Source organism: Bos taurus, chromosome 19, assembly GCF_002263795.3.
Source record: "Bos taurus isolate L1 Dominette 01449 registration number 42190680 breed Hereford chromosome 19, ARS-UCD2.0, whole genome shotgun sequence".
NCBI classification, from domain to species: Eukaryota; Metazoa; Chordata; class Mammalia; order Artiodactyla; family Bovidae; genus Bos; species Bos taurus.
The window spans coordinates 45,415,642-45,435,480 of NC_037346.1; the positions used below are offsets into that span (position 1 = coordinate 45,415,642).

General features: G+C 56.7%; 1 protein-coding gene across 3 annotated transcripts in view; it reads left to right on the forward strand.

Annotated features, from left to right (window-relative positions):
- Positions 1-19,839, forward strand: part of WNT3 (Wnt family member 3) — a 55,537-nt gene that overhangs the window by 31,041 nt on the left and 4,657 nt on the right. For 2 of the 3 annotated variants that reach the window (XM_005220917.5, XM_059878206.1), the window contains exons 2-4: positions 13,290-13,531; positions 17,328-17,593; positions 18,168-18,655. In XM_005220917.5, coding sequence (XP_005220974.1) covers positions 13,290-13,531; positions 17,328-17,593; positions 18,168-18,647 — 988 coding nt within the window. In that variant the 3' untranslated portion in view covers positions 18,648-18,655. Of the gene's footprint in view, positions 1-13,289; positions 13,532-17,327; positions 17,594-18,167; positions 18,656-19,839 lie in introns of those variants that run through there. The other variant, NM_001206024.1, reaches the window with a different exon arrangement.

The window sequence follows — 19,839 nt, forward strand, 5'->3', positions numbered from 1 at the left end:
CGGTGGGATCACACAGCCTGGGTTATACTCCCCGCAACTGTGGCGGCAACCTGGGCAAGTCTGGCCTTCAGCCCAGAGCTGGACTAGATAATAGCCAAGGTCCCAAGGCTTGGACATTGTGTAGCCCTGACACTGTGATAGAATGGCTAAGGCCTGTGGCCATCCACAGAAGGCTTATGTCAAGCCCCTCCAGGACATCTTATGTCTCACTGCTCCCTACCCCCCACTCCCAACTAGCAAGAGACTGGAGCAGGAACCTTCTCAGGCTGACACTTCCATTCCCTGGGCTTTTATTAAGCATCTACCTTTGTACCCAGGGAGCACCCCAGAGATCCCTGGTCCCACCATGGTTTCTAGAATGCTCAGCATCTCTCAGGGGCTTCCCAGGTGGCATTATTGGTAAAGAACTCACCTGCCAATGAAGGAGACATGAGAGACCCAGGTTCAATCCCTGGGTCGGGAAGATTACCTGGAGGAGGGCATGGCCAGCCACTCCAGTATTCTTGCCTGGAGAATCACATCAACAGAGGAGCCTGGTGGGCTGCAGTCCATAGGGTTGCAATGAGTCAAACACAACTGAAGCAACTTTAGCATGCACGCACACAGCATCTCTCAGGTTGATAAGATTGGACTCCTGGAGAGAACCCATTTGGCGGAGTACCATAAACCCCCAAGCCTGTCACTTAGCATCTTCAGGCTCTAGTTGGCTCATCCATGAAACGGTGTAACCACTCTGTACAGGTCTGGAGGCAGAGGCTGGGCCGCAGCTTCTAGCTCTGAAGGGTCAGGACTCGACGGACCAAGTGTGACGTGGTGTTCAGGGCTCACCTGTGAGTTCCAAAGTGCTCAGCAAAGCCAGCGCACTTGGGAGCCTGTCCCCCTGGGACACGTTGTCCACCTGGGGTCCTGGTGCCCCTCAGGAGACCCTTCGGGTGTCTGAGGAGGAGGCCTTGGGCCTGCCTCCTTTCTCCTCAGTGGACACTCCCTGGCTCAGGCCGTCTTCCTGGGCTCATACCTGTCTCAAGGAAGATGCCCAGAGCTCGTGTGTCCTCTGGGTCCCGGGGGTGGGGGGGGATACAGCCCGGGGGACCCAAGCTGGAGCTGCTGACAGGCCAGAGAGGCAGGAGCCTCTCCTTCCCCTCTCTCCCCCGACTCCCCGCTTCTCCAAGGCCTCTGGTCTCCCCGCTTCCTCCCAGTTCTTACCCTCTTTTCCTCCCCCTTAGCTCTGACCATCCTGCTCTGTGCTCCCCACCCCCCCACCACTCCTCGGTTTGCCTGAAGGGGACAATCCCTCTCTCCTACCCCCTCCCGTTCTCCATTCCGATCAACTCCACTTTCCTATGAAATTGAGAAGGAGGGAAAAAAAAAAAACACCCCATGCTCACAACACAGCAAAAAACAGGTTTCAACATTTTACAGGTTTCAACATTTTTCAGGCCGCCTTGTCACATCTTATCAGATCAGCCAGGAGCCTCAGGCCAGGCACTCTGGGAGCTGCTTTGGAGAACAGAAGCTGTAACATTCCAGCCGGCCCTGCCCCACCCTCCGCACCCCTCTGCCTCCCCTCCCTCCTCTTCCCAAAGAAACAGCCCACAGGGCTCACCCCACCCTCTACTGGCAACTCTGCGAGACCCTTGGCTTTGCATGTCCCACCCCCTCCCCATCTTTCTCTCCCTCCCACTGCTGCCCAGAGCTGTGGCCCCTCTGGGCTCTCAGGTGGTCTGAGGTGCCCACTTGGTCCTGAAAGGTGGCTTCTAGAAGTTGGGGAGCTGAGGGAGTCATCAGAGGCACTCACAGAATGTCCAGGGGGCTGCTTGGCCAGTAGAGCCCTGAATTGTATTTCAGGAGCCCTGAGATTTTAGGGAGGGAGAGGGAGATGCAGAGAGACACCCAAACCATCCTCAGCGGCTGCTGCCAGCAGGAGGGAATAGCTTTTTACTTTGCTTCCATTTTTAGGGAGATGTGTGGGTCTTGTTGGGCTTCCCTGGTGGCTCAGACAGTAAAGAATCTGCCTGCAATGCAAGAGACCCGGGTCTTGTTACCCATTGCCACCATTCATCCCAGGCCACCACCTCTGGTTCCTGCCACAATGATGGTGACCTTGGTCACACAGTACCGTGACAGATCCAGACAGGGCTGACCAAAGTCCAAAGGCCCAGATTTCAGCCAAGACCACCTGAAGGAGAGACCCAGATTGTGGGTCCCAGGGCGAGAGAGACGAGCTCCCAGGTGGGGGTCAGGTTGGGAAGTCCCACTGTGGGCGCAGAGAGGGACCGCCCCACCCCCCACACACACACCCCCAGGAGGACACAGGTCTGGACTGGAGGCTTAGAATGCATCCACGTGCTCACCCAGGGAGGAGGGTGGGGACGAAAGTGGCCCAGGGAAGGAGCAGAGGAAAGAAGGAAGGGTAGGGTGACTCACTCTGTCCAAGTCTACTGGCTTCGCATCTCCTCTCTCCTGATCAGGAAACCAGAAAGAAGAGCAGACCTGGGCACTGGGTGCCAACGTTGGCTGAGCCTAGCCCAGCCCACCTGCCTCCGGCTGGTTTCCGGAAGGCCCTCCCCACCTCTTGGCCTGAAGTTCTAGTGCCCCTGGAGTGAGGTCCCCACCCCCATCCTTGTGCCCTACTCCTTTGGCTCGTGGCATCCAACACCCCTACGATGAGATTCCCCCACTGTCTCACTCTTTTTCCTGGTGCCCCCTGGGGGAGGCGAGGCCTCAAGCATCATTAGCTGTAGGACGGATTCCCCAGATCTGAACGTCTAGTCTCCGCCTTTCTCTTGGGCTCAGCTCTGCTTCTCCAACACTGTCTGGACCAGGGAGCCTGCAGGTCTCACCAGTCCCACAAACTTCCTCTGTCTTTTTCCCCAAACTACTTAACCTCTTACATTCCTTTTCTTTGTTGACAGTATCTCAATCTTTCTGATCATCTTGGCTCAAAATCTTGGTCATCCTTTCCTCCTTTCCATTGTCTCCATGTGACCCATCCTTGCTCACTGCTTCCTCTGCTCCTAAGGCCACTGTCCAGAGACCCACAGCCACTAACCTAGGCCCCGCTAACCTAGATGGGAAGTGCTCGGGGTCCAGCTCAAATAGGCTCACCCCAGACCCATGAAACCTGTTCCAAGGTTCAGTTCAGTCGCTCAGTTGTGTCTGACTCTTTGTGACCCCATGGACTGCAGCACTCCAGGCTTCCCTGCCCATCACCAACTCCTGGAGTTTGCTCAATGTCCCTCAAGTTGGTGATGCAATCCAACCATCTCGCCCTCTGTCGTCCCCTTTTCCTCCTGCCCTCAATCTTTCCCAGCATCAGGGTCTTTTCCAATGAGTCAGCTCTTTGCATCAGGTGGCCAAAGTATTGGAGCTTCAGCTTCAACATCAGTCCTTCCAATGAATATTCAAGACTAATTTCCTTTAGGATTGACTGGTTTGATCTCCTTGCAGTCCAAGGGACTCTCAAGAGTTTTTTCCAACACTACAGTTCAAAAGCATCAGTTCTTTGGTGCTCAGCTTTCTTTATAGTCCAACTCTCACATCCTTACATGACTACTGGAAAAACCATAGCTTTGACTAGATGGACCTTTGTCAGCAAAGTAATGTCTCTGCTTTTTAATATGCTGTCTAGGTTGGTCATAGCTTTTCTTCCAAGGAGCAAGCATCTTTTATTTCCATGACTGCAGTCACCATCTGCAGTGATTTTGGAGCCCAAGAAAATAAAGTCTGTCACTGTTTCCATTGTTTCCCCATCTATTCACCATGAAACGATGGGACCGGATACCATGTTCTGGGGGGTGCAGTCATAATGCACAGACAGGCCTGAGACTCTCTTTAGCATAAACTGTCCCCCCAGTCCCTCCCCCCACTCCTTTCCCAGCCTTCGGTCTCTTGGTATCCACCCCCTAGCCTCATTCTGCAGTTTGATGATGTCTATGCTTAGTCACTCAGTCTTGTCTGACTCTTTGTGACCCCCTGGACTGTAGCCCACCAGGCTCCTCTGTCCATGGGGTTCTCCAGGCAGGAATACTGGAGTGGGTTGCTGTTCCATTCTCCAGATGATGTCTAACAGATTAACACTCCAAATCACAGCTCAGGAACCTTCAATGGCTGCACAGGTCCCCGGAGTAAAACTTGGCACTCAGGGCCCCCTTCCCCTCTTCTGCTCCTTTGTACGGTCCCTGGACTCTAGCTGGAGTGGACCCACTGCTGTTCTGTCTCCCACCTCTTGTCTGGAGCTCTTCCCTGGCACCCCAGCCCTCCCCCACCCCCCAAGGGAGCCCAGCCATCCTTTACCAGCTCAGTGCCTGCTCCTTCATCGGGCCTTCTTGGTCGCTACTCCCTGGGACCTGCTCTCTTCCAGGATGCCCCTGCTCTTACCATATGCTCTCTGGCATGACGGTTACTTGGGTGGTAAGCTACAGGTGCCTGGGGACCCTCTGTCACTTGTTCATGGCACACACGGCACCCAGACCTAGTAGGTGCCACAGAAATGCTTGTTGGTCTGTAATTGACACATGCCTCCTGGTCTGGGTGCCCCGTGGTTTGTGGCTTAGTTCATCTCCATGTTTCCAGTGCTTGGCACTCTCCCCAGTTCAATCATCACTTAAACGTGTTTTGAGTGAATAGGCAGGAAATGAATTTGTTTACCAAGGGAAGACTTTAACCTACTTTCCTAAGGGCAGGCACCTCAGTGCACTCCGCGTGCTTATTGCTCACAGGGCTCCAGGCTGGATGGCTGGGGCTGAATCAAGATGGGAAAGCAGCAGGAGCCCTGGGCCTTCCAGCTCCCAGGCTCTTGCAGTTGCTTCTTCACTGACTCCTCTCTGGACCCTGGGTCCCAGCTCAGCGTGTGGACCCTTTCTACCTTCACCTTTCCCTTCCTGGGTATAAATAAGGCTGACCCTGAAGCCACCCAAATCAACTTTTGGTGAGAACCATAGGACCCATTCATGCCTACTGAGCGAATGAATCAGCTGCTGATGGGCAAGGTTCAGGTAGATCCTGATGAAAGGCGACCACTGGGGTATCTAGGTCTGCTCTATGGGCCATGTGAGCCCCTTGGACTCTGAAGCAACTCCCTCTCATTGGCTCGCCCTGAGATAGGTTCAGGGTTGGGTCGGGAGGGCATAGAGCTGTGCTTAGCACCCATGCAGCCCAAGTGTGCTCTAGGGAGGCTGACCGGATAGGTAGAAAAAAGTAGTAGCTTGTGACTCTTGACCTAGGTCCCTCCTCTCGCTTTGTCACGAGCTCCCTGCCAAAGCACCAGGGTAAGCGGCCCGTGCCACTCGTGTTTAAGCTCTTTGGAAGTTCCAGGAGTTGGGTGCACCTGGGTCTACTAGGTCCCTGCCCCTGCCCTGCCCCACCCACAGGGTACCTGTGTCCCTGAGTTTGTCACGTTCCCCTCGTGATGTCCACCGGCCCCGAGTGGCCTCTTGAGCTAAGTAGAAAGGTAGTGGCCTTGTTCCAAGGCCAATGCTTGACTCTTTTCTTTCTGCCCATTTTCAAGACTTTCCTTCCCCTTCTGGAAGTTCCCATCTTTCCCCAGGCCAGAGTTGGGCCCCTCTGGACCCAGAAACAGGAAGGGCATCTGTCCTGGAACCAGCAGGTGGACCACCAAGCTCTGGGCCATTGTAGGGTTTCCGGAAATATGGTGGTCATGCTGGAGGAGAGAGCAAAGGACCACAAAGGAGGTGTTCTGGCTCCCGCCTTGTTCCATCTCCCCCACTTCCTCCCAGAACCCATGCCAGTCAGCTGAAGAGGCACTGATTCTTTGGGTCGGAATCTTAGGGTGCCCTATCTGGGGCCAGCAGAGACAGGTAGTCCTTGCCATTGAAAAAGCTGAGGGGGCGGGCCAAGACTCCAAGAAAGGCATGACTCCAGGAGACTCGGCCACGGAGCCCACCCCAAGACTGGAGAGCCTAAGCAGGGACCCTGGATCCTCTTCCTGGGGTACACCCTTGGACCTGCCTTCCACAGCCCTGCCCATATGTGGCTGCATGACCTGGGAAAACAACAAATTCTCTCTGGGTCTCAGTCTTCCCATCCAGAAAAGGAAGTGATTAGACTTCACTTTCACTTTTCACTTTCATGCATTGGAGAAGGAAATGGCAACCCACTCCAGTGTTCTTGCCTGGAGAATCCCAGGGACGGGGGAGCCTGGTGGGCTGCCGTCTGTGGGGTCACGCAGAGTTGGACATGACTGAAGCAATCAGCAGCAGCAGCAGCAGCAGACTAGACCAGTGGTTCTCAGATTGCATCCTGCAGAATGGCCATAGATGGGGAGTGAGGGGAAGGTGAAGGGGTGGGCCTGTGGGTCCCTACCCCCCTCCTTTTTTCAATTTAATCGTTTTAAGTGTACAGTACAGTGGGATCAAGTTATGTTTGCAGTGTTGTCCAACCATCACCGCTGTTTCCAGAACTTTTCATCATCCCAAACAGAAGCTGTATCCTCCCCCTCCCAGCCCCCAGCTGCCTCTAATCTACTTTTGGTCACTATGAAATTGCCTATTCTTGGTACCTCATGTAAATGGAATCATACTATATCTGTCCTGTGTCTGGCTTATTTCACTTGGTATAACGTTGCCAAGGTTCATGTATGTTGCAGCATGTATCAGAACGTCTTTCCTGTTTGTGGCTGAATAATATTCCATTGTATGGATTTGCCACATTTTGTTATCCATTCATCTGCTAATGGACACTGGGTTATTTCCACCTTTTGGCTTCTGTAAATAGTGCTGCCATGAACACTGGTGAACACATATCCGGTTGAATCCCTGCTTTCAGTTCTCCTGGGTCTATACCTTTTCATACTGTTCATGGGGTTCTCAAGGCAAGAATACTGAAGTGGTCTGCCGTTCTCTTCTCCAGTGGACCACGCTTTGTCAGAACTCTCCACTGTGACCCATCCGCCTTGGGTGGCCCTACCTTGGAGTGGAATTGCCGGGTCATAGGAGCTTCTCAGGTGGCTCAGCAGTAAAGAATCCTCCTGCCAATGCAGGGAATCCAAATTTGATCCCTGGGTTGGAAAGATTCCCTGGAGAAGGAAATGGTAACCCACTACAGTATTCTTGTCTGGAGACTCTCATGGACACAGGAGCCTGGCGAGTTACAGTCCATGGGGTCATAGAGTTGGACGTGACTGAGCGCGCATGCATGATGATTCTACATTTAGCTTTTGGAGGAACAGTCCCTCTTTTTATCTGTTTTGTGTACTTGGGAGAGGCAAGGGGGGTGTATATTTGGAAAAAAATAGCTAACAAAAAACACCCTAAACTAGATGACTCCTGAGGCCTCTTTAATCTATCGAATACTACAATGTTAGAAGGGTCTAAGGTAAAAAATGTAGGTAAGTTTGATTGCAAGGGAGGCCACCTGGTTGGGTGAGGGACCCCAACTCACATGGCCCATTAAGGGAAGCAGGGTGGGGGACAGCATGGTGTGCCCCCGTCACCACGGCACGTGGTCCCTGCAGGGCAGGGCAGTGCTGGGTGGACCACAGAGTCTGTGGGTCCACAGGACCACCGTCACGGGGCCCTTGGGGGCCTCACACTATATGCCGTCCACCTCAGCCGGGTCAGCACCGGGCAGCCCTGTGCTCACCAGGCAGACCCACCTCCAGCTTCTGGAGACAGAGGTGCCGCGGGTTGGTGAATGGCTTGGTGAGGGTGGGAGTCTGATGAGACCACACGTGGCATTGAAGCCCGGCTGGTTTGGAGAAAGTCTTTCATCCTGAGAGGTCAACCCCGAGGCCTCAGGAGCCGCCTGTCACCCGCTGGCACCTGCCACCCCATCCGCCTGGCTGCCTGTGTCTGTCCTCAGCCCAGCTGGGCGGTGGGTGGTTGGGGTGGAGGGTGAGCTGTCTGTAGGGGAGGGTGGCAGGGCCCTAGGGCCGGGCCAGGCAGGAGTTGGTATAAATAGCCCTGCCCAGCTGGGAAGGCCTGGCAGGGCCCTCTGCCCTCCCCCTCACCAGCTGCCGATGCCAGGCGGGTCCCCACCTCTCTTGGGAGCCTAGCCATCGTCTCAGGTCCTAAATGGAGGAACTTCCTCAGCGGAACTGAGGAGTCTTGTCCTGTGTGTAGGTGGAACCTCCGGATGCTTGGCAGCCTGGGGAAAGGGGCTGAGGGGCTGCAAAATGGCGGGAGGGGATCAGGCCCTTCGGGAAGGAGTTCTCTAATTCCTCGCCTGGAGAATCAGCGAGTGTTTGTCATGGGCCCGGCTGGCCCTTTCGTAGGCCAAGTGTGCTTGTGTTCGTGTGTGTGTGTGTGTGTGTGTGTGCATCTCCGTCCTCAGGGAACTCACACCAGCACAGCCATGGAAATGGAAACACATCATTTCAGCCCTTTGAGATTAGAAGGCCTGAGTAAGGTAGAAAAAAGAGAGGGAGGAGAGGTTACTTCGGTCTGGGAGCCCACAAGAGTCTTCAGAACGGAGGCAACCCAGGAATTGGAGGTTGAAGGCTGGGTGAGATGCTTGCCGGGCTTGGGCAGTGGAGAGGTGCTCCGGGTGGGTGGCTGCCAGACACATCCGCTTCAGGCCGCTTGCACTTTGGTATGAAGAATGGAGATTGAGGCTCACAGTGTGACCTCCGCCCGGGGAACATGCACTTCACTGTTGGGGACAAGGAGCTGTGAGTCAATGCAAGTTAATGCATCTGTGGTGGGTGGAATCTCAGACATGAGCGTGTGTGGGCAGGAGGCTCGGGCCAGGTGTCAAGGCGTGTTTGGGGGAGGGCAGCCATCCTGTAGATCAGTCCCACGGCCACAGCCTCATTGGCCCCAGCGCCAGCCCGTAGAGCTAAACCCCCATCCCCAGAGGCCCTGGCTCATTACTGGCAGGATGTCCATTTCTGAGCTGAAATCCCTGAATGGAGCATCCTGGAAAGATCCCTCTGCCCTTGCCCTCTGGGTTCTCTTTCACACTCGGCCAGACCACAGATGTCTGTTTGGCCACTCTGGTAAGGACTGAGCTGCTTGGAGAGGGGCCAGCTTTGCTCTGGCCTGAAGCATCCTTCCCAGTGATGGATGGGAAGGGGCTCTGGAAGTTCTGGTGTGTTCTGTCAAGTCAGGGATGGGAGGGCTCAGGAATGAGGTTGATGACATACCAGGGGACAAAGTGCTGGGGACGGCCCTAAACACACAGTAACCACCACAGCCATCACGACTAGAGGGCTTCGTATATGCCAGGAGCTTTATGTCCTTCATCTCTCCCATCACGTGTATCTTCTAGATGAAGAAAGTGAGAAATGAGGGGTTAATAAACCACTTGAGATTGGCAGCTTGGGAACAGCAGAGCTGGATTTGAATGCAGGCAGCCTGGCTCCAGATATTCAATGGATTGGACATGGAAAGCAGGAAGGAGACAGGGTTTGGTGGGAGGAGGGTAAAGAACTCATATCTCCGAGGTGGGGGCGTGCTCTCTGAGGCCATCCATCCTGGAGTCAGACAAAATCTACGGTTGCCCAACTTCTCTGCCTCCGTTTCCTCATCTGTAAAACCAAGATGACAGCAGCCATGTCACAGAGCTGTTGCTGAGGATTAAGCGACATAGTATCTGTGAAGTGCCTGGCATAGAAGTGCTAAATAAGTGATGGTGGTTGTGATCTCTAGTGCTACACATGACTGCAGGGGAAAGAGGAAGTCTGCTTGCTGGAGGGGAAACGGCAGCTATCTGGGAGGAAGAATTCACAAGCAAGGGCGGGTGCCCTCAGGGGAGCACAGGGCACCACACCATGGCATCCCCTTCTGAGAGATGTTTGTGGGGCAGCTCTGGCCTTTGCGGCCAGCCAAGCCCTGCCAGGGCGTGGGGCTCGGGCATGCTGCTGGGCTGGGCAGGCCTGCTGGGGATCCAGGCGGGTAGGGGAGATTGGTGCAATCAGGGAGCAGAGAGCCCCTGAGAACGCTGGGATGAGGAGCATCCTCGCTGAGTGGAAATGAGGAGCCAGCAGGGCTTCCCCACACCCTGGCGCCCTTCCCTGCAGCGCAGCCAGCCTCACCTGGCTTCGTGGGTCCAGCTTTGCCTTGGACAAGCCACTTCTCTCTGTGGGCCTCTGTTTTCTCATCTGTATAATGGGCTTTGTGCTCTCTAAAGGCACCTCTTATAGGTTCTTATTTTGAACCAGCTTAGCTTGAGGGTGCGCCAGCCTGTGGAAGCGCCAACAGGTATGGGAAGAGGATGAGAAAGGAGGCAAGGAATGGGGGGGTGGAGGAGGGGTGAAGGAAGGGTCCTTGAGTGCCCCTCAGGTCCTCCCTTCATTCCTCTGGGCAAAGGGAGTCTGGAGCCTTGGGGCCCTGGTGTGAGAAGACCAGTAAATGGGGGTGGGGGTGGGGCACGACATGGGACAGAACTCCCTGGTGCCAGAGGTGGTCGTGCCACAGGCCTGCCCAGGTTGCAGGTTGCAGTGGGGCCAGGAAGCCAGGTTGAAGGACAGCATAAGGTCCGCAAGGCCAGTCCACCCTTCCGGGGACAGGCATGGATGGAGGCGCCTGCGGTGGGAGGCTGGGGAAGGCTCTGGCCAAAGGAAGGGACATGGAGTTTGGGCAGTGGGTGCCAGGTCTCTCTCCCCATGATGCTCTGGGACAGTTAGGGGCCAGACCAGGGTATAAGGAGGGAGCAAAGAATCACCATATTCCTTTAGAGGGTCTGTCGTTGCTTGCTAATGCAGCATATGCAGGTTTGATCCCTGGGTCGGGAAGACCTCCCTGGAGGAGGAAATGGCTACCCACTCCAATATTCTTGGCTGGGAAATCCCATGGACAGAGGAGCCTGATGGGCTACAATCCATGGGGTTGCAAAAAGTCGGACATGACTAAACACACAATATATATTGATTATGATTATTGTCACAATAACCAGTTTCTAACTGTAAATGGCAGGGGCAGGGAGGGCGACCCAGCAGATGCTGTGTGTGTCCTGGTGCCCATCGTGGGGCTCTGGGCCGACCCACCCTATCACCTGGGTTCAGTCTGGAGGCCCAGGGTGCAGACGGGCCAGGCCTCCAGCCACCCCCACCCTGCAGGGCCCAGGCAGGCACTGCCCAGAGGAGGGTGGTACATGCCCCATGTGCTCTGGAGTCAGGTGAACGGGTTCCAGGGAGCCATCCCTTAGAAGCTCCGTGGTCTGGGTTGGTTACTCCACCTGTCCGGCTAAGCCATGGGAAACGAGCTGCTGTAACAACCCTCCTAGGTCCTAGGGTTGTTACAAGGACTAAATGACGCAGATCCGAGGAAGAGGCTTGGCCTGTGTGGGGCACAGAATTCTCCTCTAATTAGCTAATCTCAGGGGGAAGTCAGGCCTGCAGCATATCCCTCCTTCTCCTTGAAAGGGTTTGGCATTCAAGACCTGGAAATTTCTCATAAATGTTACCATCCAGACTCCCAGACCTGGGTCCCCCATCCCTCCCCAGTGGAAAAATGAGGGCCTGACTGTCTCTCTGATAATGGAGCCCAGAGCCAGCTCCAGGTGGAGGGCACCATGCCCCTCCATGGTGCCCATCACGAGTGTATGATTAGAACTGTTAAGTGGCAGACATTTGGTTCATCCCTGTGTCTAGTCCAGAAAACTCTTGTGTGCTTTTCCCTGATCTGCCTCTCGGGTCTTCTGCACCTTCCTCCCAAGGCCTCATCTTCATTTCGTCCTGGGGACTTGATGAAGGCCACTGCCAGACCAGAGCCTTGGTCAGTGCTGTATACAGGGAGAGAGGAGGTGGGTCCTGATGCCTACCCTGTTCCAGCTCATGCTGGCCCTGATCACAGACAGGACTGACTGAAATTGGCCTTGAAGTCTACTGAGACCCACGGATCATTTTCTCAGCTTCTCTCACAAAATGTCATTCCTCCTGTTCTGTGCTGGGGAGGAGAGTGGAGGAGGAGCCCCTTGGTTTTCCAGTATTTTAATCTCTTGTTCCTCCTCCTCCAGCTCCCACAAGACCTTTTCCCCCATTCGCTCTTCTTATTTTTTTTGTCTTTCTTTTCTTCCCTTTTATTCCTTTCCCCCTGTTCACTCTTTATAAAACCCAAGAGGTTGACAGACTATTGATTGAATAGTGGGACAGTCTCTGGGGTCACACAGAGTCGGACACAACTGAAGCGACTTAGCAGCAGCAGCAGCAGCAGCAGAGGGACGTGATTTGATCAAGGTTATTTGTGTTGGATTGGGGGCTATGATCTGAGGTCTTCTCCCTCCTCACCCTGAGCTAAACTTGCATGAAACAAAGCCAAGCTTCAGTCTCTGGTCAGAGAAGAGACGGAGCTCTGGAAACTTCTAGGGAGCTGCAAAGATGGACATGGAGGCCCTGGTGGACAAAGGACAGAGGACCTGGGGAGAGATGCTGGGAGGCTTTGGGCTAGGTGGGCATCGTCCTCAGAAGAGGCTGCGGAGCATGGCCATGAGTGGCACATGTGTGTGCCTGCATGTATGTGTGCATATGTGTCTATGTATGCATGTGTGTGTATATGCGTGTGTGTGCATGTGTGTGTGCTTGTGTGTGTGCACGCATAAGCTCCCTGCTGGGACCGACACTTCTCTACTTTTTGCTTTCCCTGAAATGTGATGGGGGTCAAGCCAGCTCCTGCCATCTTCCTTTCTGTAGATTTTGTTTCTTTCCCATGGATCACTGGTAATCTCCCATGTGGCCCTAGAAACCAAAACTCCCAGCCTGACCCCTTCCCTGTCAGGGAAATTGGCCCAGAGCCTGGGAGGGACTTGACCTGGGCCCCTAATACCATCTTTCCATCCAGGGTCCTTTTTATAGCATTGCACTGCCCGCTGGTGCCCCTGAAAGCTGGAAATGCCCACAGCAGAGGGCTGACTGCCTTAGATCAGTGCTCTGCACTTCAAGAGACAGTGCACAGCTAAGGTCAAAGGCAGCGCGTTCGTTCGTTCATTAATTTTTATTTATTTGGCTGTGTTGGGTCTTGGTTGTGGCGCACAGTCTCCAGTGTGTGTGGACTGTGTAGTTTGCCACACGTGGGTTCTCTAGTTGAGGCACACGGGCTCAGTAGTTGCAGTGAGTGGGCTTAGTTGCTCCTCGGCATGTGGGATCTTAGTTCCCTGACCAGGGATTGAACCCACGTGCCCTGCACTGGAAGGCAGATTCTTAACCACTGACCCACCTTTGGAAACCTGCTGCCCAAAGGCAGCACATTCAGACACCAGGTTTCTCAGGACTAGGGGTTCAGCCTCATGGGCCCTCAGCGGCTCCACCTCCCCTGAGTGCTCACAAGAAGAAACGATGCCCACGATGGACCATGTGCTTGGTGCCTACAGTGCCACTACCCTCTGTCTGCCCGCAGGTCCCTGGCACTGGGCCAGCAGTACACATCCCTGGGCTCACAGCCCCTACTCTGCGGCTCCATCCCTGGCCTGGTCCCCAAGCAGCTGCGCTTCTGCCGCAATTACATCGAAATCATGCCCAGCGTGGCCGAGGGCGTGAAGCTGGGCATCCAGGAGTGCCAGCACCAGTTTCGGGGCCGCCGCTGGAACTGCACCACCATCGACGACAGCCTGGCCATCTTCGGGCCCGTCCTCGACAAAGGTACTGTCTCTGGGCAGGATAGGAGGTGGGGGTGTGTGTGGCTCAGGACACAGGCGTTCTTCCATATCAGGGTGCCTCAGCTCTGAGCCCAGGGTCCCCAGGGGAGGACAGAAAAGCTGGTCACCTCCACACAAAGTGGGCCAGGTCCCTCTCTGGCCTGACCCAGGTTGTCACTGTGGCTGCCACACCTTCTCAGGCGCTTCCGGGGGTGCTGAGCAGCCTAGAGATCCTGAGATCCTAGGGCGGGCTAGGAGGCTGTGGGTGTTCTTCCCTCCTGGCTGGCACAGCGGATGGCCTCAGGCTTTGATGTGGACTTCTGTGACGTTTTCCCAGTGCTGTGTTAAGTGCTATGCAAATCTAGCTTTAGGGTGAGATGAAAGCACCGCCAGCCTGAGTTCTCTCTCACATAGAACATTCTGGAGCCTTGGAGGCTGCCTGGTGCTGGTGGCATTGCATGGCATCCTGTGAGTAGTTTCTGCTGGTCGCTGTGCCTCCAGCAGGCTGGCTGTGCCTGTGGACTATGGTGGGACTTGAAAACCTGCTGGCCTCTGGGTAACTTTCCAGCCATCATGGAGATTCACAGGTTGTGTCTGAAATGAATGGCATTCACATAACTTGACTTTGAACATGAAGGCACTGGGAGAAAGGGACAAGGTGGGCGACTGGTCCCAAGAAGGAGACTTTGGGGCTGATGAGTTCTGGAATGAAGATGGGCAGCTCTTTGAGCAATTGCTGTGTCTAGGAATGCAGTGACCCTTGCTGCCCTCCTGGGAGCTACCATTTCTTTTCTGCAGCAACTTGAAGCCTCTCAGCCACCACCAGGGCTTTGGCACCCAAACCGGTGAACCTGGCCTTCCCTCCGTTTAGAAGAGCTGCATTTACAGCCAGAAAGAAAAGGGACCCGAGAACCAGCTGGACCTGGGGAAGGGTTGGTGGGGGGAATGGCAGGGAATGAGTGCGGGAAGCCGACCCCCCATTTGGGAGTGCAGTCCCCGTTTACCTGCGCCTCTGGTGCGCCTTGTTAGTCCGACCTACAGGCTATTGTCACGGGACAGAAGGGCAATTAGCGAATCAATGGATGATGATTCTGTTTACGCTTCTATTACCAAAGCTAATTATTCCCTGTTTACATAAAAGGTTTGGCCTCTAATTGGGGCCAAGTGGCGGCGGTTTGCATTTCAAACTTGATCTTGCCGGCGTGTCAGTCTCACCGCCTTCCGGTGCCCCACCTCGGGCCAGGTTGCGCTTAATAAAACAGCCTGGCGTCTAGACGCGCTCCCCAAAGCAACTTATCTTCTGATTGCTCTTCTCTGCGCGGGACGTGAAAACCTGTGAAAACCGGGTCTCTGAGCTTATTATCCCTTCAAGTCTGTGTATAACGTTTTAAATCTCCGTTGTAGGTTCTAGGACTTGCCCACATCCCGAAGTTGCAGGACAGTTTTGTGATGGGGAGGCGTGGGTAGGATGTCAGAGAAAGGAACGTGAGGGGAGCTCAGGTTCCCAAGTCAGAGAAAGGGGAACTCAGCGGTCTGCGGAAGGAGGGCCCCCACAACCCCGCGCCCGCACGCGCTCCCCAGTGCCCGAAGCCTGGCGTGAACGTGTTCGAACCCCGCTCTAGGCTCCACGCTCGCACCCCGCCTCTGGCGAGCTCCCTACCCGCGCCGGGAGGGCTGCCAGGGTAGACCTCTGCCCCCGGCTTTGAGACCCAGGGTGGCAGGGAGGCGGTCTGTGCCGGGGCGCGCGCATCTTCCGTGGCCGCCGGGGACCGACTCCCCGGGGCCGGAGCGCCCGGAGCGGCGGCAGGGGGCGCCGGGGTCGGCGGCCGGAAGGCGCGAGGCGGCGAAGGCGGGGTGCGGGCGGCCGGGGATCGCGGTCCCCGGGCGGGGCGGGGGCGGGCGGCCCGGAGGGGCTTAGGCAGCTTGAAAGGGGCCCGAGCGGCGCCCCCCACCGCGCGGCCCGGCCCCGCGCCCGCTGCGGCCGCCGCGCCATTCACACGCCCTCTGGCCATTCGGCGCGGCGCGGGGGCGGGGGGCGCCGCTTCAATGGGGATTTCGCGGGCCGGCGCCGGGGCCGGGGGCGCGGCCCGGCCGCGGGAGCCGCCCGTTGCTACGCGGTGGCGGCCGGCCCGGCGGCCCGGACCCGGCGGCCGCATTATGCGGGTAATGCGGTGTGACACCGCGCGAACAAAGGCGGATTGAGCGGCCCAGCGGGCCCCGCCGGACGGGGACCGGCACAGCGGGGCTGTCAGCGCCGCTCCCAGGCTAATCCCCGCCCCGCCCCCGCCGCCCCCGCGTCCCCGGGGCTGGGAACCGAGCGCGGCCCAGGGCCCGGGCGCCGCCGCCGCCGCGAGAGGCCGCGGGCCGGCCGGAAGCGAGGCGCTCGCCCTCGGCGCCCCCGGCCTCCGGGGCGCTGAGGGGTGGGCAGCCCCGGGCCGGGGTCGGAGCCGGGGCGCCGCGCCTCAGGCCTCGGGCGCCCCCGTCGCAATCGGCCCGGGCTGAGCGGGTCCAGTGCCCGGGCGGGCCTCTCCCACTCCCCGCCAGCCTGCCCGCGAAGGCGGCGCGTCCTCCTTTGCCGGTGGTCCACGAGGGCCCCGGGGCCTCTACAGAGGCGGCAGTGGTCATGAGGGGGGACCGGGCTCCCTGGTCCGCCGAGACCAGAGTCACAGCCCAGGAAAGGAAACATGCAGGCCAGCAGCCCGGTGTTCTGCAGCTTGCCTGGCCTTGGGCAGGTCGCTTCCCGGTTCCCGGGTTCCTCACCAGTAAGGAGAAATGGTTGGACAGGTCTTCCACGCCTTTGCCTCCTTAGTCGTCTATGTCTGTATCTGCAAAATGGGCCTATAAGAAGGCTTTCTGCCTCATAGGGTAAGAGGACTAAATGGGATAAAGCACATGAAGGGTAGAACCTGGTGAATACCCACCACTCAAGGTGGTTATCATTGTAACAAATTTGGGGGAGCACCCTGAGAATCTTCTCTTTCCCTTTGCTGGATCCTGGGACAGAGGCAGGGCATGTGCCCTGTGTCCCTCCATCCTCCTGAGAGGTGCTTGACCTTCTTAGTCCAAAACCTTGGCTTTGTCTTGGGTAGAGGAAAGGAAAATGGAAGGGGGAGGCTGAGATGCCAACCACTGTTCTCTTGGTCAGGAACTTTGGTGGCAGAGGGAATTTGTACCCATTTTACAAAAAGGGTAACTGAGGCTCAGAAAAGGAAAGCCTCAGGGCTTCCCTGGTGGTCCAGTGGTTTAGATTCCACACTCGCAGCACAGGGGGCAGGGGCTCCATCCCTGGAAGGGACACTGGGATCCCACATGCCATATGGTGCTGGCAAAAAAAAAAAAAAGGAAAGCATCTGCCCAGGTGTGTCCAAGTAGGGAACGGGGGGACTTGGGCAGGTTTAGGCTGTTGGTTCCCAGGCATCACTCCCCACAGACCTCAGGCTCTCGGGAATGGGAGGGCCCAGGTCTGTGCTGGATCTCCACTTTAGATAGGCAGAGGGTAGGGGGACCTGGGACCCGGACAGATCAAGGGCACCTTATCTCTTCAGCAACCTGCCAGAGCTGTCTTCCCACCCATTTCTAACAGGCTCCACTCTGCCAGTTAGTGACTCTGGGCCTCCATTTGCTCATCTGTAAAGTGGGGATACCCACTAGGGGCTGGGCCAACCAGAGGGAATGGCATCTGGGTTCCTTCCTTTCCACTGGGGCTGGTGAGCCCCCTTTGGCAGCTGGGGAAGTCAGGGGTGGGGGCGGCCTGTTTCAGGACCCAGTCTGAGCAGTGCCTCCCTGTGGCCTCCCTGCAGCCACCCGGGAATCGGCCTTCGTGCACGCCATCGCCTCAGCCGGTGTGGCCTTCGCAGTCACGCGCTCCTGTGCGGAGGGTACCTCCACCATCTGTGGCTGCGACTCACATCATAAGGGGCCGCCTGGCGAGGGCTGGAAATGGGGCGGCTGCAGCGAGGATGCTGACTTCGGGGTGCTTGTGTCCCGAGAGTTCGCAGATGCACGCGAGAACAGGCCAGACGCGCGCTCGGCCATGAACAAGCACAACAACGAGGCTGGCCGTACGGTGAGCCCCGGCCGCCCTCCCCACGGCCCTGCCCGAGACCCCTTCCGGACCTGTCCCTGTCCCTCCCGGTGGCCCATGTGCGTGCTGGGCTCCCTGCCCTCCTTTCTCCTTGGACTGTTCCCAGCCCCCAGCTTACTCCTGCCCTGAGGATGTTGTCAGCCCACAAGTGTGGCAGCCCCAGGGAGCGGGTACCAAACAGCCCATCCTGGGCACTTTAGCTGCCTGTGTAGCTGTGAGACCCGTGGGCCTGGCTTTGAATTCAGCCTCCGTCCTTTCCTAGGTTACTTGACTTAAGGCGAGTCACTTAAGTTCCCAGCCTCAGTTTCCCTATCTGTTAAATGGGGGTCACAATCCTTATTTCCCAGGGCTTTGAGAAATGAATGTGATTTCTGCCAATGCTGAGGTGTGAAGGAGAGGGAAGCAGGGAAGCAGTGGTCACCATTCTTAGGCTTGAGTCTCAATCCCTAGTCCATTCTCATCCTGGCATAGGGGAGAAATGGAGGAGGTTTCAGCGATGGGGGTGGGAGGGCCTGGTGGGGTCAGTCTGGGGACCAGCTGCGGCTCCTCTTCCCAGACCATCCTGGACCACATGCATCTCAAGTGCAAGTGTCACGGGCTGTCAGGCAGCTGTGAGGTCAAGACCTGCTGGTGGGCCCAGCCCGACTTCCGCGCCATCGGCGACTTCCTCAAGGACAAGTATGACAGCGCCTCGGAGATGGTGGTGGAGAAGCATCGGGAGTCCCGCGGCTGGGTGGAGACCCTCCGCGCCAAGTATGCGCTCTTCAAGCCGCCCACGGAGAGGGACCTGGTCTACTATGAGAACTCGCCCAACTTTTGCGAGCCCAACCCCGAGACGGGCTCCTTCGGTACCAGGGACCGGACTTGCAATGTCACCTCCCACGGCATCGACGGCTGTGACCTGCTCTGCTGCGGCCGCGGCCACAACACGAGGACGGAGAAGCGGAAGGAGAAGTGTCACTGCATCTTCCACTGGTGTTGCTACGTGAGCTGCCAGGAGTGTATCCGCATCTATGACGTGCACACCTGCAAGTAGGGAGCCAGGTAGGGTGGCTGCATGGGGAGGCTGGGGGCGGGGCCTTGGTGCAGGGCCCTGGGCTTGCCTGTCTTCTCTTCTTGACCTCCCCGTCTACTTCTGAGTGACCCTGGACATGTGTGTTTCCACGGCTGCAGTAGGAAGGCAGGCTTTCCCAGGCTTCAGTGGGAATGGTCCTTGGGCAGTGTCTTGGTGGATTACACAAAGCACAGATAATAACCAAGTTTGTGCAAATGAGGCTCCAAGCAGTTGATTCAGTGCATGTACAAGTTAATAAATTATGAGCCAGGCCACTTCACACAGCCACTAGCTGTCATGATTGAGCATCCGTGGAGCCAGAGCAGGGGGTATTGTGGGATTGGAAGCTGGGCCCCCTGACTTCTGGTCTTGACTTGGCTCCTGACTTCCTGTTCTTTTCACTCCTCTGGGCCTCAGGTTTCTTACTGTAAAGTGAGGGGGTTAAAATACTTGGAATAGCAGGCCCCAAAGTCTCTTGTACCCCTGGGGCAGAGTCATTTTGCATCCACCTTGAACTTAGAAGGCAGGATTTTGCACAAGCATAACTCCTACCACCCTCAGGAGGTGGGTGGGGGGAAGCGGTGTGTAAGCCCGTATCCCGGCACATCTGAGGCTTGGGTGGAGCGGGGTGCACTCTCACCGCGTTTATGGCCGGTGATGGGGAGGAGGAAGGAGTCAAGTTCAGAGTGATGGTGGTGAGTAATCGAGGGATCAAAGACTGCTAGAGTATGTTCCCAAGCTTCCCAGAGGTGGCCTGCGTGGGAGACACTGTTGCCCAGCCCTGGGGTCCATGGGTCCCCAGGACAGGTCACGCTGGGCATGTGGTGGTCCTGTTCTTGGAGGGTTTCTCAGGCCCTTGTGCCCTCTCTATTTCTCTGGCCTGAGAAAGGGCCTGGTCCATAGGGATCTGCAACCCAGTCCAGCTGCCACCACTTGCCAACTGTGTGACCCCAACAAGACTGTCTCTTGCTCTGTCGTCCTCCCTACAGCTGCGGTGAGGAAGAGTGAAGGGCACTGGGGACAGTGCTCGGTTCATTGAGGACTCATCTGCCTGGGTTATCGCTGCCTGGGGCTGTGTTGGCAAGGGCACCCCACTGGCCAATGTGGTTGGGAGGGGTCGGGCTTCTCTGCAACAGGAAAGGACTGCACGAGCAGGGGAGAGCTCTGACTGAGG